The sequence below is a fragment of the Euleptes europaea genome, chromosome 7, assembly GCF_029931775.1.
Source record: "Euleptes europaea isolate rEulEur1 chromosome 7, rEulEur1.hap1, whole genome shotgun sequence".
Classification (NCBI taxonomy): domain Eukaryota; kingdom Metazoa; phylum Chordata; class Lepidosauria; order Squamata; family Sphaerodactylidae; genus Euleptes; species Euleptes europaea.
In genome coordinates, this window is record NC_079318.1 from 63508825 (window position 1) to 63526857 (window position 18033).

The 18033-nt window shown below is 42.0% G+C and overlaps 1 protein-coding gene across 1 annotated transcript in view; it reads left to right on the forward strand.

Annotated features, from left to right (window-relative positions):
• Nucleotides 1-13247, forward strand: part of ABHD12 (abhydrolase domain containing 12, lysophospholipase) — a 48852-nt gene extending 35605 nt beyond the window's left edge. Inside the window, exons 8-13 of the mRNA XM_056852443.1 lie at nt 3866-3903; nt 4659-4738; nt 6724-6806; nt 8922-9000; nt 10569-10696; nt 13136-13247. Of these exons, the coding sequence (XP_056708421.1) occupies nt 3866-3903; nt 4659-4738; nt 6724-6806; nt 8922-9000; nt 10569-10696; nt 13136-13178 (451 nt within the window). The 3' untranslated portion in view covers nt 13179-13247. The remainder of the gene's footprint in view (nt 1-3865; nt 3904-4658; nt 4739-6723; nt 6807-8921; nt 9001-10568; nt 10697-13135) is intronic.
• The last annotated feature ends 4786 nt before the right edge of the window (nt 13248-18033 follow it).

An 18033-nucleotide genomic window follows, 5' to 3' on the forward strand; every position in this document is an offset into this window, starting at 1 on the left:
TTTTGGCTGGAAAGGCTGCAGAATAAATAGTCCTCCAGTTTGATACCCGGGCTCACTCCATACGGTCGCTTAATGAATTCATGTGAGCGTTAAGGAGATGTTTCGAGGATCCATTTCAAGAGGAGAAGGCCAAAGCGGCCCTCCTACAACTCCGTCAAGGATCCTCCTCAATCCGAGAGTTTGCGGATGAGTTCCAAAGACTCGCTAATAAAATAGTAGATTGGACTGAAGCTACCCGGGTGCATTACTTCAGAGCAGCGTTGCATCCTGAGATTCTAAACTGGGCATACATGCAGCGAGACCCAGCCACCTTGGAAGAGTGGATTTTACTGGCGGAGGAAGTGGAAAGCCGCCACCAGTTTATTTCCCTTGCCTGACAGCAGGCCAGGGAGGGGGGAAGCCAGAAAAACCCTCCCAAACCTGCCGCTCCTCAGGCCCCGCGGAGGCCGGCTCTGTAAAGTGATGCATATTGGGACAAAAAATCCCAACTTCACGTATACACTGATGGGATCTGTGCTGGCAGCAACAGACCAAGAAAGGGATCTTGGGGTGGTAGTGGATAGCTCAATGAAGATGTCAACCCAGTGTGCGGCTGCTGTAAAAAAGGCAAATTCCATGCTGGCCATAATTAGACGAGGAATAGAGAATAAAACTGCTGATATCATACTGCCCTTGTGCAAATCTATGGTGAGACCGCACTTGGAATACTGTGTACAGTTCTGGTCACCACACCTAAAAAAGGATATTAGAGCTTGAGAAGGTGCAGAAAAGAGCAACCAAAATGATTAGGGGACTAGAGCAACTGTCCTATGGGGAGCGGTTAAGACGCTTAGGGCTGTTTAGCTTGGAAAGAAGGAGGCTGAGGGGAGACATGATAGAGGTCTATAAAATTATGCATGGTTTGGAGAGAGTGGACAGGGAGACGTTTTTCTCCCTCTCCCATAATACTAGAACATGGGGTCATCTGCTAAAGCTGGAGGGTGAGAGATTCAAAACAGATAAAAGGAAGTATTTTTTCACACAACGCATAGTTAAATTGTGGAACTCCCTGCCCCAGGATGTGGTGATGGCTGCCAGCTTGGAGGGCTTTAAGAGGGGAGTGGACATATTCATGGAGGAGGAGGTATTCATGGCTGTTAGTTAGAATGGATACTAGTCATAATGCATACCTATTCTCTCCAGGATCAGAGGAGCATTCCTATTACCTTAGGTGCTGTGGAACACAGGCAGGATGGTGCTGCTGCACTCGTCTTGTTAGTGGCTTCCTAGAGGCACCTGGTTGGCCACTGTGTGAACAGACTGCTGGACTTGATGGGCCTTGGTCTGATCCAGCAGGCCTTTCTTATGTTCTTATGAGCCTGGGCAGATGCTGGAAGTGTGGTGGAATTTTTTTTATGGCACCCCTTTCCTAACAAGGCCCCAAGATATTTTCACCAGCCAAAATCTAATCATAAAGAGCAGCCCAACAGTTGGCACATTATGTCTGTTCTCCATTCAAAGATAACCTAAGTTCAAACTAGTCAGGCTTTACACAGAGTTTCTAGATTGACCAGTTGTACAAGATGTATTCAAAATAATGTTTCATATAGATAGCTAAATGCCTTAGGGGGAAGAACGCTGAGACCCAGTGTGGTGTAGTGGTTAGGCGCTCTAATCTGGAGAACTTGATTTCCCACTCCTCCACATGAGCAGTGGACTCTAATCTGGTGAATTGAGTTGGTTTCCCCACTCCTACACATGAAGCCAACTGGGTGACCGTGGGCTAGTCACAGTTCTCTGTGAATTCGCTCATCTCCACCTACCTCACAAGGTGTTTGCTGTGGGGAGAGAAAGGGTAGATGATTGTAAGCCAGCTTGATTCTCCTTAAAAAGGTAGAGAGAGTCAGCATATAAAAACCAACACTTCTTCTTTTTGGAGGTATCTTTCTCCATTTTACTTGGTTTAAAAAAACAAATTAGTTGTGGACCATTATGGGGTTTTGAATATGTTTGCCTGACAGTTGTGGGAAATGTTTCTGCTGGATACAAAACAAGATTTGAATTTACTTGAATTACTTAAGGTATTCTCATTTTCTCTGTTTATTGCCTGCCTTCTTTGAGTGCACTTCTTCCTTGTACTGCATCAACTTGAAAGACTCGTTATCTCATGTGAATGTTCCCAGAATCTTTCCCAATGAACTCAGATTCACATACAGTGGATCTATTTGTTCCATGGTGCATATTGCGTTGTGTGTTTGAACCCATTGATAGCACAGTTCATCTGGAATGCTGCCAAACACACTAATGTATTCAAACAGAAAAGCTTTGTTTGTGGTCAGAGCAGTTCAGGAAGCCTGAGGCTGCTTGTTGTTTTGCATAAGAAACTCGGTGGCAGAAGAGCAAAAAAGGGGAATCCTGCTAGAATTGAAGCACAGAAATTAAATACTGGGGAAGGAAAAGACTTTCCAGATTGGGTTTAGATATTACTTTATATTAAGATGGATTGGCTTCCTTGTTCTATCGGACAAAATAAGAAAAAATGATGCTTTTTTGTGATTGTCTCTTTAAGGGCAAGAAGGAAAAATTGCAAGTTTTGAGTATTTTAAGAATTTATCTCCAGTCTGAAATAAAGGGCAAATGGTGTGGTGAATTCAGAGCTTAAAAACTAACTTTATATGTTGTTCTGTTAAATTTGCAGTTCAAATATTTAACTTCTTGCAGACAATGGGTTGGATCCAGCCAGCTTTTTCACTCGACCTACTCCAGTTCCCCATCCTGCTACAGGCCCAGTTCCACATTCCTTTTGTTCATGCAGGTCCTACGGACCCCCTTTTTGGTGATCAGATTCGCATTTTAAACCTCCTTCCTTCTTCACTAGCAGAAAAGCTGGTTGGATCCAACCCATTACCTTACCACTTCAGCAACATCAAATCTTGGGGTTCTTTCAAATGGAGAATAAGAAGCACTAGATAAAAACAACAGATTAAAAAATAACCAGATAAAGATACAAATAACCTACAACTGCTCAACACATCAGAGGCATTTTCCACTGCCATGAGGACCGTTTTTCCTTTTCACATCATGCAAGAAAAGTGAAATGACACCCAAAGAGAAGATTTTGCCTGCATGATAGGTTGTGCAGCCACTTTCACAAGCTGAAGAACAACTATGGACCTGATCTATTACAGTGGTGCACAAACTCTTGTGGAAGCATTTGTATAACCATCTCTAGCAGCTACTTTCCTTTGGTTCATGGTTCTTAAATCTTACCTGTTTGTCTGTTGGTTGAAATTCAGAAATATTAACTCTTCATGTCAGTATTTTTCTCAAGGCTAAAATTATTAGACCAAAATGTAGAACTTAAATTGCACAAAAGCGGTGATAGCTTGCTGCAGGATTGGGTGGATTGATGGCACAACAGCAATACCTGGTCCTTAGGCTGCAATCCTGTGTGCTCTCGGGTGCAGGGGTGGAATTTCAACTCAAGAAGGAGGTTGGCCCCCACAAATGACGTGAGGCTGCCACTCTCACACTGCCATACTCCAGACTAATATGTGCCATAAGCACCAAACAGGAATCTCTTGATTAAATGTCTGTTTTTTAAAATGTATTTTAATTTCCTAAATAAGACTTTTATTTTCCTAACACAAGTAAATGGTTAATTAAGACCCCAAGATGATAACTAGGCAATCTGGGCCCTCTCTTTAAAATAACTAAATAGGCCAGACCCGTCCTGAATTCCACCCCTGTTGGAAGTAAATCTAACTGAATAAAGCAGGGCTTAACTCTTATGCTTACTCAGGACTGGAATGTAAAATCATTTAAGGGTAGATATTACAACCCTATAATAATTTTAACTCAAGGTTAATGCTTTCTGTCTCTTTAGAGTTGCAACCAACTTAGTAAGGCGTCTCTGCGAAAGAGGTAAGGAATTTGTTTGGCATTCTCAGAGTATTTCATTTGTTTCAAAGCAGTGGTAAGAGTTTGCAGTGATAACTCTTTGGTTTTTCAATTGTAATCCCCCCCCCCAAAAAAGGGATATTATATGTGTTAGGCTTGTAGATCTTTATAGGCTGTATATGGGGAGTAACTTATGAGGAGTGGTGAAATGCTTAGAAGCTTTCAGAATAAATGGGAAAGTGCTATTGATTATTTGGTGTCAGGTTCTGACACAATGATTCAACTTTGATAGCAACTAAATCTACAGAATCAAATCCAAACAACTGGAGTATACACATTTCTAGGACTCTACCACATAAACGTTGTGGTAGGTTAAATCCCATTGATTATACAGTTGGGCGGCTTTGTATATCTGATCATGTCCATTCCATACTTTTGGTCATTTATTTACTCTATGAAGCCCACTTTCTCACTGAGACTCAAGGCGGATTCTGCAGTGTAAGTCGATGCGATCAATGAGACATCTAATAAGCAATGGGCTACAATTCAGATTTCTGTAAACAAAGTTTCTTCTGCAGTGAGTGTCTGCCCTGTTTGGTCAGTTGAACTCATTCTTGCAGCATATGCCAAATGTTTGCGTAGGTCTGGTTTCTTACTCTGAGTTGTGCAAATATCATTGAGTGTGGGTGCCATGTCACTCCATCCATTTTAGTGGGGCTAGCACAGAGGCTGCTGTCTGTCATGGGCAGCATTATAATCTGCTCAGTTTTGTTTTTCAGAAACTCCTCCAGATGCTCTGATACTGGAGTCCCCTTTTACAAATATACGTGAGGAAGCAAGAAGCCATCCCTTTTCAGTGGCAAGTAGAGATTTGTATGCTAGAACATCTGTCTTCCATGTCTGACTCATAACTCATATGCACATGCTCTATCAAGAATTCTGTGCATCTACAGTTGTTAGCCCACGAGTGAGCTCCTCAGCAGTACTTTTGAAATGTTGCATTTTCCAGATCTGCATAGTGTTCTTTTCCTCTGTAGAGTTTGCCAGTCCTCATTTTCAAAATACCATTTTATAAGGGACAAGGAAAGATAATTCAAAAATTATTTCCATTGATTACAAACTATTAAGGAATGAATGAACAAATAAATGATAAGTATTAATGCTGGGCAGAGGTAGCTTATTACATTTACCACATAGCCCATAGAATCTCAGGTTGAAGTGTTAAAGCACTGTAAAAATATCCTGCTTGCCTACAATTTGAGTTTATAAATCAGTAAATAATTCTGAGATACTGGGCAATGGCTGGAATTCTCAGGAAGTCGCAAACTACATCCTGGATTCCTACCAGTAGGAGATTCCTATCCATGCCAAGGAGACCAGGGTGTAGGTCATCAGTGTTGGTATCTCCTGAGAAGAGCCAGTTCAATTCACACTAAATCTCACGTGGAGTTGCTGTCTGCTCCACTTCTGGGCTGATTGTGGGAAGGTGGGAAGGATATAAGCCAACTTCTTGGGCTTGCTTTCGCCATAGTGCATTGCCCCTTTGCACTGGAAAGAGGGGAGGGGAATGAAGCATAAGACAGGATTCAGCCCCTTCTTGCAAACAAAAGCCACTGCTCTACCTCAGAAATAGGCTAAAAGCAACAAGCAGTCTTGTTCTCCTCTTTCCCCAAACGGGTGTCCATTTAAGGAGGACTGTGGCTTGGCTTTGATACAGTGGACTGCCTTGTCAGAAGTTAAAGCGTTGGAGAAAAATCCATGGGGAGCAGTGAGTCATTTCAGTCCTCTGTCCAATTGCCCCTTCCTTCCCTCCTGAGAGTCTGCGTGATGTAGTGGTTAGGAGCGGTGGACTCTAATCTGGAAAAATGGGTTTGATTCCCCACTTCTCTGCATGAGCAGCAGACTCTTAATCTGGTGAACCAGGTTGATTTCCCCACTCCTCCACATCAAGCCTGCTGGGTGACCTTGAGCTAGTCACAGTCCTCTCCGAACTCTCTCAGCCCCACCTATCTCACAAGGTGTCTGTTTTGGGGAGAGGAAGGGAAGGAGATTATAAACTGGTTTGAGACTCTGAGTTTCTCTGAGAGAAAACTGGGTTATAAAAACCAACTCTTCTTCTTCAACAGTGGAGCTAGTTTGTGTGTAATTTGGGGGGGGGTGTTGCTTACTCACAATTCCAATACAATTTTCGCATTTTAAACCACTAAGGCAAATAGAGCAGGACAAGAAATTGTTGGGGTAAAGGGGGTGATCTTGAGAAATCTTTTTCTCCTGTAAAGAAGTAGACTATTGCACACGCACCCTTGTTTTAGAAAATCCAGTTGTAAAATCATTCACAAATGAGTAGAACAGCAAAGAAGTTTTAGATCACATCTACAGAGCAGCCCCTGGAAAGCAAAGGCTGTTACCGCACTAGGTATTCCCAGCGATATATTAAGAGTTTGAAATCGTTATAAAAATACTGTTCACACTTTCTGTGTATTCCCACCGATGTATTAAGAGTTTGAAACTGTTATAAAAAATACTGTTCGCACTTTGTTTGGCCCCTTTAGCTGTGAAGACGTCTTCCAACCATTTTTTAGCCGTAGTATCCAAAAACCCTTTCAAAGCGATGTTTTTTATAACATTTCCAAACTCTTGATACATCGCTGGGAATACCTAGTGCAGTAACAGCCATTGTCTTGCAGAAGTGCTGCTTGCAGTGTGTGCTTCTTTTGAATTAACATGTGGTTGCAGCTCATGTTTCAACAGTTTTATTTAGAAATAGAATATGACTAGATAATTATACCTATGATCTAGATGATTATACCTATCACTCACATACCTGTCAATGTTTTTTTCCAGATATATAGATACTTCCCAGGATTTGATTGGTTTTTCCTTGACCCGATCACCTCTAGTGGAATTAAATTTGCAAATGATGAAAAGTAAGTAAACACTCTGCCTCTTGAATCCCCCTCCCACTTCTTTATGTCTTACAGATGCAGCAATGTGAGTTATTAGAATTTGTGCCCAGGAAGTATACGTAAAATGGGCCATTTGACTGTGTCCTGAAATCTCAGGAAAGTAAACATTACTTCATTTTGCCAGGGAAAAGACTAGTAAGGAAACTACTCCCTATTTGTCTTGCCAAGAACATTATAAAAGCAACAAAATTCCCAGGTAGAGATGCACCTCCTCTCATGCCAACCTGTACCATGTGACAGGAGTCCCCACCCTGTTTGAACCTGTGGGCACCTTTGAAATGTTGAGGCAAAGTGGTGTGCACTACTACAAAATGGCTGCCTCAGGACACACATACACAGAAAAGAGGAAGGGGAAATATGAACACAGAGGTTGCTGGGGTTGGGGGGGGGGGGTAACACACGCATGCACACACAGAAGATGATGACCAATAGGGGAAAGGGAGGGTAAATACTGGGGGGGGGGGATTGGAGAATAGGGGTCCTTTGGTGCTCCCTAGCTCCTCACAGATGATCCATGAGTCCTGTTTACAGGATCCTTCTCTGGTGAGTGATGGGCAGTATCCAAGGGGAAAAGCCATTTAGTTGTAGAAAGGCAACCAGTCACTGGTTCTGCCTTCATAATGGCCCTGCCTACTTTCCTGAAGCATGTGGCGGGTGCCCACATTGGGGAACTCCATTATGTGAAATGGCTTTTCATGCTTCTCCTTTCTTCCTGGATAGACGTGGTTAACTATATTTTGTCTTGGACATGGCTTTTCTCTGCCTACTTTTCGTTGCATTATCTGCCAAAAAATATGGGTACTTATCAGTGAAAAATTGATTTTGGAGCTGTAATGTTTTCTGTCTGATGCCTGTGGATTTAGATGTGTCAGATATTTCTGGAATAAGATATAATACCCCTTCTGTATTACTGGGTAGAGAAAACTTGCTTGTGTGTCTTTTCACAAAGGGAGTCTCTTCTGTGTACTCTGCCTCATGGCAGGGGAGTTATGGGATACCTGCTGTTTTCAACAAAGAGCAAAGCCCAAAAGAAAAGGCAAGAATATGTTCCATTCTGCAGTGCTAGTGCTTGGTGGGACAGAAGTGAATGTGGGGGAGAAACTGCTGAAGAAAATGCCCTGCTTTCTATGTAGACGATTACATGGATAACCACTAGTAAAATGCCTACCTTTATGACTGGCAAGGTATGTGCAGGAGAACTCTAGAGCACGCACAGTGCATGCACATACGATGGGACCCTTGTCAGTAAAAGAGTGGACATTTTGCTCCCCCTGCACTCCTTTTATTTTTCTTCATGTGAATCCGTGGTGGCTGTTCTCTTGCACTGGAGGACAATGAGAGCCCTCAGGGACGCCATTGGGAATGGGTCAATCATGCCTCCTGCTCCTTATGGGGAGCCAGCTATTACCTGCAGGTCTCTACCCAGAGATAAAGTACTGGGATTACCACCTTCTCTCAACAACTCCTTTTGTGAATCAGAGTCTGAGTATACCAGTCCCTGTTACTGCCAGATGAGAACAAGGGGAGGGGTGTTCTGAGGGCACAGGAAAGACTGAAGATTCCAGTTCAGTCTCTCTTCCCACCCCCTTCCCAAGAGAGCACTGTCTCTACCAGTGGATTGGGGACAGGTTCTCTGAATACATCTCCACTTCAGGGCAAGCCTCCTGTGATAGTGTGGAATAGGATCAGTTAAATGAGCATTGCATGACCTGGTAAGAGTACATATTGGTGTAATTTATTATTGATATAGTATGTTGTTTTTACTACAGAACAGGCAATGAGATCTCAACCATATCATCATTTTAACACTTTTAAAGTTGTTTAATCAACTGATCTTACCAAGACACCAAGCCTTGTCATGGTGAACGTCACACCATTTGCTCTCATAAAAGCAGCTCAAACATTGTTTGTCTCATGTTGTTGGCCTATATGGCATTTCCTCCCCAGATGGATGGAGAAAGGAAGCACATCAGGCGGGCAACAGACCAGGCTCATTCTCACTGCAGGCATTGTGTTGATCATGTTAGCAGATCTCAAATCAATAATGCAAATGATGCTTGCTTTGGTTTTTTACAGTGTGAAGCATATTTCGTGCTCTCTGCTTATTCTTCATGCTGAAGATGATCCAGTTGTGCCGTTTCATCTTGGAAAGAAGGTACTTCTGCTCAAGTTCCCCATTGCTAACCACCTGAATGAACTAGGAAAGGACTCATTGTAGAGATAGGGCTACATGCAAATCAGCATCTGTGTGCCAAATCATATATAACCTTGGACTTAACACAGCCCTGATACCTGCAGCTCATAGAAAAAAGCTTCTGAAGGGACAATTCAGTGCAACTCCCTTCATAATGCCGCTTAAAGCAGTAGAAGAGCAGTGGGTAAGGAAAATGCTAAGGACCTGTTTTCCTTCTTCACCCACTTTTCTGAAATTGTCTCCTTTTTCACAGGCAGCTTTTTCTTGTAGGCATGAGGATTTTGTTTAGATTCATTTGCATGTAGGAAATACAGTTTAGCCTTAGGTCTGGGACAGCACCATGGACAGGGTCTGTCTTTCATCAGCTCTTCTTTCTCTGTCTCTTGTTTTTATTACCTCTCACCAGGACTTTACATATAATTTAGTGGCCCTGAAGCATCTCTTACCTCCTGTCCTGTTACTCCCTAAGTGCATACAGGACTTCTGTACCAGTACCAAGTTAATGGGAATGGAATGGGCGGGATCTGTTGCACAGAGAAATTAGACAAAAGACAAATGAAGTTCTGTGTATATTTGACTTTTTAAAAAAACTCTGTGCTAATTAATCTGGAGCAGCTACTGCTGCCTAGTTCTATGTTAGGAATTGGTTAAATATATCACAGTGATGGAGGTTGCTGACCTGATACAATTCTACAGAAGGATAGAGGCAGAAAGATGAGCAGCCTGCAAGCATAGGTAGATGGTTCAGAAGGACCTGGTGATTTACTTAAAGTGGCACGCTCAGCGAGAGCTGCAAAACAGAATGATAAAGTGATCATAATTTCTTCTTGCTAGAGGGCTTCTCACTTGATTTAAAGTTAGACAGAAAAAAGAGTACAGCCTCCTAGGCATTTCTTTCTAACAGGAAGGATGAGATGGGCCTTTTCCCTAGGAGAACAGTGAGTGTTGCAGGGACTTGCCCTTCCTAGAGGCCCATGTTACAAAGAGTTATGCATGCAGGTCCTCATTAACTTCAGGTTTTTTATATGTTCATTCTGATATAATTTTAACTGAGTTTCCTGCTCTGACAACCAGGTGTCTTTTTGTAGCATGCTATTTTGCTGAATCCTGGAAGCCCTGAGCCTTTTCATCTGTGAAATATTAGTGTTAAATAAATTGAAATTATTTTAATTTTAGAAGAATGTGGCTGTGGGTTAGGTTCCCTGTTTTGAATCATAACTGTTCATTGGCTGAGTAGTAAGAAATTGTATGCTATTATTGTTTACTAACTGGTTCTAGCTATGAATAGTGGTCAGCGTGTGGTTAAAGACTATTAACTGATGCTGAGTGACTTATGGGCCCTTGTGGGTAAAAGTAGCGCAGTTATTTCCAGTGAAGGGAGAAACTAGTGTGTCTCAGATTGTTTCTTTATTAACGAAATCAAAGACAGTTGTAGCAGTAAGCAACTTCTGTGTGTAGGATTTCTGATTACTTAAGCTACCTCTCTGTATTTCTTTGGCTTGCATTTGCTTTTTATCTCTTTTTTACAGCTCTACAACATTGCTGCCCCATCTCGGAGTTTCCGTGATCACAAAGTGCAGTTTGTTCCATTTCACACAGACCTGGGGTACAGGCATAAATATATCTACAAGAGCCCAGAACTACCTCGAATATTACGGTAATTAAAAGGTTTTCTCTTAATGCTGGAGCTCTCAGATTCGGATCTTAAAGTCTGAGTATCACACACATCAGTGAGGGCTTGTGCTCATACTGCATTTAGCGATGGAGAAGAGTCCTGTTTCCACTGGAATTTGAGCTGGAACCACAACTTTGGATAGGAATGGTATGTTTCTGGACAGGATTCAGTGATAACTACTTTCTGGCAGGTTCTAGACAAATCTGTCAAAGTTAGAGAGCTGCAAAGAGGGGATTGTGCAAAGAGGGGATTGTGCATTTGCCTTCTCCTTCACTGCCTTGGTACGTGTGATGCTTTAAGAAGCGTAGGACTGCTCAGCTGAAAGGACAGGTTTCTCACTCGTACCATTTCTGTGCCTTCATCCAAGGCTTGGATGGGGGAGGGTCTAAAACAGCTAGGTGGCTATACAGGACACACACATCCCCATCTGACAACCTCTAGTATGGGCAGGTGTGTGGCAGTGTTATTGTACTTTTCTCTTTGTCAGAGCATTTTTCCAATGAGAAGAAAGAGTGAAACAAATCAAAAACTTCCTCCGTTTCACATGGGGGGGAGGGAGGTAAGGTTCTAGCGCAGTTCCCATCCCCCCCCCCTGTTCTGACAGTCTTTGATGCAAGCAGGGAGATAATTCTGGGGTTAATTCTGTAAACTGTTTAAGATTTGATGAACAGAGTTAGAGTTTTAGCAGGTCAGAATAAATTCGTTCCTATTCTGCCAAACCTTAGTGAGGCAGAACCAGGCAGTTAAATTTTCTAGTTTATTTTTTCCTGGAGTAGTTGCCTATTTCTTCATGTTACTCTGGAAGATGATCTAACCAAGGTAACTATATTTGCTTTAAAAACTTTGGAACAATACACAATAACCCTGTTTTTGCCAAAATGTCTTTACAAATAATTATAAACCAATATAAGAGCTCATTGTTTAAAATGCCATATAGAAGAATAATCCTCAGTGTAGCCTCTCAATGGGATGATTCATAGAAAGGTACTGCTGGGGACCCATGAGAAACTCCTCTTCCTCCATGCTGGTTGCTCACCAGATGTCATCGGTGGGGGCTGGGAGAGCAGGTGGGGAAGGAAGAAAGGAGAAGGCAGTGCCTGTTCATTTTCCCAGGTGCTGCTGCTTCCCTGAGACAGGAGCTGGGGAAAGGAGACAGGGGCAGGTAATTTGGAGGGAGTTGATTTAATGACTGTACAGAGTCTTAAAACTAAATACTCAGGCCAAGATTATTTAGCAGTGCCCTAAAATATTATCTGGCAGGTTTTGTACAAAATGCTGCATGTACATGACCTCAGTAATCCTATCTGTCAGATTGTGCTGAGAGGTCCTTGGCTTGCTAGAACCCATTTAATAGGTTGGACTGGTCTGCTCATAATCTTAGCTGTTGTAAGATATCAATCTCATCTGAGTAAGGATTGCTCTTTATAGTGGTGGGTAGGTTGACAAGCCCTGATCTGGATAGCCCTAGGCTAGCCTGATCTTGTCAGATCTCAGAAGCTAAGCAGGGTCGACCCTGGTAAGTATTTCAATGGGCAACCTCCAAGGAATACACAGAGGCAAGCTATGTCAAACCACCTCTGAACCTCTCTTGCCTTTAAAACCCTAGGGTCACCATAAGTCAGTTGTGTAGTGGTTAAGAGCGGTGGTTTGGAGTGGTGGACTCTAATCTGGTGAACTGGGTTTGATTCCCCACTCCTCCACATGAGTGCTGGATGCTAATCTGGTGAACCGGGTTGGTTTCTCCACTCCTACACACGAAGCCAACTGGGTGAACTTGGGTTAGTCACAGTTCTCTTTGAGCTCTCTCAGCCTCACCTACCTCATAGGGTGTCTGTTGTTTGGAGGGGAAGGGAAGGCGATTGTGAGCTGGTTTGATTCTCCCTTAAATGGTAGAGAAAGTCGGCATATAAAAACCAACTCTTCTTCACAGCAAAAAAAAAAAAGTTGACAAGAGATGTAATCAGAATTGAGTTTAGAGAATGCTGGAGATTCAATTCACCTACTGTTTGACTAGCTAGCTACCTTCCATATTGTTGCATGCTTCTGTTTTGTTTATGTTAAAGTTCAGTGACCACTACGTTAATAGTGTAAGGGTTTTTCTTTTTATTTATCAATAGAAAAAGGAATTCTTGTATATAATTGTTCATCTTTTTATTAAGATGCAACAGCTCATCCAAAGTCAGCCAGTGAACTTCATGACAGTGCGGGGAGTTTGAACCCACGTCTGCCAGCACACTAAGTATTGTAGGCCCATCTTAGAAAATGGGATGTCACCCGATGTGTAAGAGAATACAAGTGTCAAGACTCCCAATCGATGCTAGGGCATGAAAGGTCGTGTGGGGACAGTGGATGAAGCTAAAGGACCAAAGTGTTTGACCCTTTAAAAACTGCTGAGGCTTTCATCTTTTTTCTCTTTCTTAGAGAATTCCTGGGGAAAATTGAACATGAGCATCATCGTCACTGAGGAGATACCTGCATGGTAGAGTTAAAATTGTGTCACTTAAAAAAAAATGCCATTGTTTAAAACCCAAGCATGGGCGAAGTCCCAGATTCTTGCTTCAGTCCCATTGCATACCTTTGGATACCCAGCCTTTGGAATGAAGAGGTATGAAGAGAAAGACAATATAGTTAGCTTTTGTTTGTTTTTTCAGTTTTCACTTTAAAGAACAAGGACAAGACAACCAAATGCATCTGAATAATTCAAGCACAAGAAAGACATGGCAAAATTCGTGAAAGTTGTGAACTTTCCTACAAAGGCGTGTTGTACTGTACATTTCTTTAGAAGAGGAAACCTTCTGGAATGCAAATGGAGTATGATTTATCTTCAAGGATATAACTCTTAATCTTTCAGTGGTGCACCTGTTGTACCTGTACTACAGGCTCTTTCAGTAGAATTTAGTTCTGTGAATTTTTGTTTGTTTGTTGTGGAAGCACTGAGTTGGGGAATTCGTGAAAAGGATGGGTTGTACTGGTTCTTCAATGGGCGTGAGAAATTTCTGAGTTCAGGATGGTTGCAAGAAAACATTTCAAAATGAAATGAAGGATTATTTAAAATTAGGTAACTGCTTAAAAGGGATAATTTGTGATGAAGTGTCCCTTTCTCCACTGCCTTGGTTTCAAGTTTTCAAAGCTCCTTCCCTATATTGATAGTAAACATCTTAATTATACCTCATAAGCAGACACATTCTTTTAGAGATTGTTTCTCCTCATCTTTAAACAGTTTTTGTTAGATGTACAGGGCTCAAGTGATCTAAAATGTGTAGACTGCAAATTATGGAGTCAATTATTTTGAAGGATGGTTTCTTTTGTTTTGCTTCTTGCAAAAGGAAGGGTGTTTGTTTTTTTTAGCCCAAGCGTAGAAAGGTAAGAACTCATTTTTCCACTGTGGTGAAGATGTCTTCCAGTCTCCTCTAATCAGAGACCCACATAAGCACTTTGGGAGTGAGAAAATTGATATCCATGTGGTTTTTGTTGCCCACAAACACATATGTACCATTTGCTAAAAATACTCAGGTGCAATAGAGGTGATCAGAAGTTATCAGTTATTCTAAATACAAGAAATTCAACATAAAAATGAAACCTTTTAGCTTGAGATGTGTTGTGTTTTTCATTGGGAATAAACAGGTTTTCTCCTTCAATACACTTTGAACAATGCAAATACTAACAATTAAAGAAAAATTGCATTAAACCCCGAACTTTATCCAAGCCAACCAAAGGTATTGAAAGCTAAACACTTTCTACTAACAAGCCTTATCCTTGTTCCTTAAAACTATTTTATTTCTGCTTAAAAAGTTGAACCCTGGCTTTCTTTTTGTCTCATTATTTAAGAACTGAAGATACATGAAGACTTCCTGGCTAGCCTTGAATGTTCTCCTCCGTTGGCCCAGGTCAGGCACAAAGAAAGGCAACCATTTGTTTAGAAAGCCATTTTTTTGGTCCTCAAAGTTAGCAGACAGCTTATGTAGCTACTGATCAATAATGAATCTACTTGTTCCCCACATTTGTTTGCCTTGGCCAGACTTCTCCCTTACCTCACAAAATTGATCATGACTCAGTCTTTGACACTCATGAAATGGATACCGAGCCCTGGTCAGGTGGTATTATTACTTAAGCAATATCTATAACTTCCAGCTTGTCCAATGCATGCTTACTGGTTGTTTTAAAAAACCAAAAAATACATTTGCCCATGTAAATTGGAAAGATCTAGATCACTTAATGATGTGTAGAGGTAGCTGAAGATGATGAAAAGCTGGTCCTTGATTCAGCCACCTTATGGCTTTCAGGTTGCAGTGGTTCTGCCATCCTCCCCTCTGCTACAGCTCCCACCAAAGCCAGACGGATACCAGTGCTACTTTCAGGATTGTCAGTCACCGTGTCAGGCAGGCATGGCATATAGATTGCGAGTAGGAGCAAATGATCTTAATGAATCAGTCATTGTAGCTGTTGGGCCCAAGCGGGTGGCTTTTCATTAGCCCTAGATTCACTGCGGGACTGGCCCTGAAGTGTGCCGTTCCCCCAAACGTACAATATCAGGCATAGTAGTCTTAGGTACTTGTGTGCAGAAGTGAATTCTCCAGCCTTAAGTACCCAGAGGGTGCTGTCGCTAATAGTGTCTGTACACAGACTACTTGGTTTCGCATGCATCAAAGTCTTACCTTACAGATTTATCGTAATTGCAAAGCAGACAGTAGCTTGCTCTTTGCTTTGGGGTTTCCTGCTGTAGTGAAGTCAACTAAGTTTTTAATTCATTATAACCTATGAGCTGATTGTGCCACTTAAAATTCTGTCTCTTCCCTCCCCCCCTTGCGCTTGTTTACTGCATTGACAAGGGCAGACATCTTGACTTTTTGCTTAAACAGATAGTACATTCCGTCTTAATGCTGCTGCTGCTGTCACCTTGATGGTGATAAAAGTACAAACTGATGTAGAAATGTTAACTCCTCCCATGCAAAAAAAAAAAAGACTCCAAAGCATGCACCAGAGCTGTTTATCATGACCCACTCCAATTATTAAACCAGTAACATGCATAGAAATGGAAATGTTTACTTAAGTGTGTAGTTTTATTAAAACAAATGACTTCTGACTTTCTGCTGGCTTTTTTGTGTGAAGTTTTATGGCTGTAGGAAGGCCTCAGAAGTTCATATTTGAAGATGCCTAGGGAAATGAAGTTGGTGGGCCTGTGGTGATTTTCTCTGGAGAAGCGCAGACCCAAGTTACAAGCAATTGTTTCCACCAACCTAGGGGTTTTCAGGTGTGTTCTTTGAAGAGTAACTCTCTGTACCGTAGAACAAAGCTGTTTTGAAAGGGGGCGGGCCAAAACCATTTTTACAGATTTGGGCGTAGACAAGGGCTTGGATCCAAGCTAGTATTTCCACAGGGCTAAAGGTTTCTGGCCACAGAGTCACAAGAGTTAAGATCTCCACAGTCCTCTTTTACTTGGCCCATGGAGGAGGCTTCTGGAACACTGACTTCAATCTTTGGAAACTAATGTTAAGTCCAGCATTACATAGTATTTGCATGGATTACTTATTGCTGTCCATTGCTTCTCTACATTGATAGCAGAGTGGGGGAGTAAGTAGCAGTAGTCTTCACCTGGGCATGTTTTTTCTATGCGCAGGGAGCCTTTTTTACATGGGAACATTCAAACATGCAACTGTTTACTTGCATATAAAAACTCCAGGAAAAGCTTTCCTCCCCTCTGAGTCTGCTGAATGAGGAATACCATGGAATAGTACCTAGCACACTCCTCCCAATCCATTGCAACGTACACAGATCGGCCACTGACGGGCAAGGGTTTTGTTCTAAAGCCAGTCAGTGACTGGATGCCCTTGATGCAGTGTCCTTTGCAGATGCTAAGCAGGCAGGGGTCTGGTAAGTGTCTGGGTAGGAGGGGTCCTGGGAACCTCAAGTACACCACCTTCAGTTCACCAAAACATAGGCTATAAAGGCAATGAAGGCTAAACAAAATGACTGAGGACTACTACTACTCTAACCTCTTAATTTGTATGGCACTCTTATAGAACAGTGAATTCTGTCATTCCACACACAGAAATAAAGAGAGAGGCTCATGGAAGTGTGCAATTGGCTTTAATAATGTTGAAAGCACACAAGAATAACAGGAATATTATAAACACACACAAGTCCCACGGTGTTATGATAGTGACAAATACACATTTATTTTGCTAGCAATTGAGTATTTTGGTAAATCAGAAATTCAGCAATCACCAATTCTCCTGCTTAAGCCTACTGCAATGTCTTGTCTGAAGAGATGCCATCTTCAGTAGGTAGGAGTGGCTCACAGTGCTAAAATGCAGACAATAACATAGCAACAAGACAATGGAAAATCATCAGCCAAGGGGCAGTGCAAAAAAACCCAGAGAGAATATGGGACTGTCAGCATGCATGCAACTGCTTATGCTCAACAGTTATTGTGTGCCTTGAGCAGGAGAAAGGAGTGATGACATTCCTGGTTATTTAAAACACAAACAAAACCCTCACTTTCCTCTTATAATTCAGTCTCTTGAGAAAGGACATTAAATCTTGTTCTGGAATTTTGTGATAGGGAAGCAAGACAATGGACAACAATGGAACTGATAACAACTGTAAAACATTAAAGAATCAGTTTAACAGCTTTAGCTCTAATACATAAATTCATGGCCCGAAAACCCTTCTTTTTGTTGTTGATCAAATGAAACAAGACTATGTGTCAGGCATTGCTCTCCCAGAACTTTGTATGTGCTGCAGCACCTGTAAAGGCTCCCTGAACACTTCAATGGAGGGCCAGATCTGTAGGTGCAAAGGAATGTGAACAGAACTGCTCCTGCACAGAAGAGAATGGGAAAGCCCTTCGGGAGAGCAAGCAAGGTGCACATAGAGCTCCTGTGGGCCAGTTACGAGATCAGGGTGATTGACGGAGTGCAACTCATCAGGGCAGAGGAGGTGGTCTTGCCTGGAACAAAGCACAATATTTAGCTCTACAGTGGTTGTAGATAATCGTTTTTGAAGAATAGTAATGGAATGCTCTGCAAAACACAGCAGTGGTTTCAGAAATGCCTACCCCATTGTAAGGCTAGCCCTTGTCTTAAGTGTCTATTGGGAATGTTTGCACTTGCCAGTTTTTCACTGGATGATTGCAACATCAAATGATCTACATCTGCAAAAGGTCCTTGACAAGTATTACACCATAAATAGGGCTTTCATCAAAATGAATCGTTTTTCAATGGACTCAGCTGCCAGAGGACTACAGAAAACAAGTGCAGAGAAATGAAGCAATCCGAATGCCTGAGTCAACCTTTAGTTCCTACCTGTTGCTAGATATT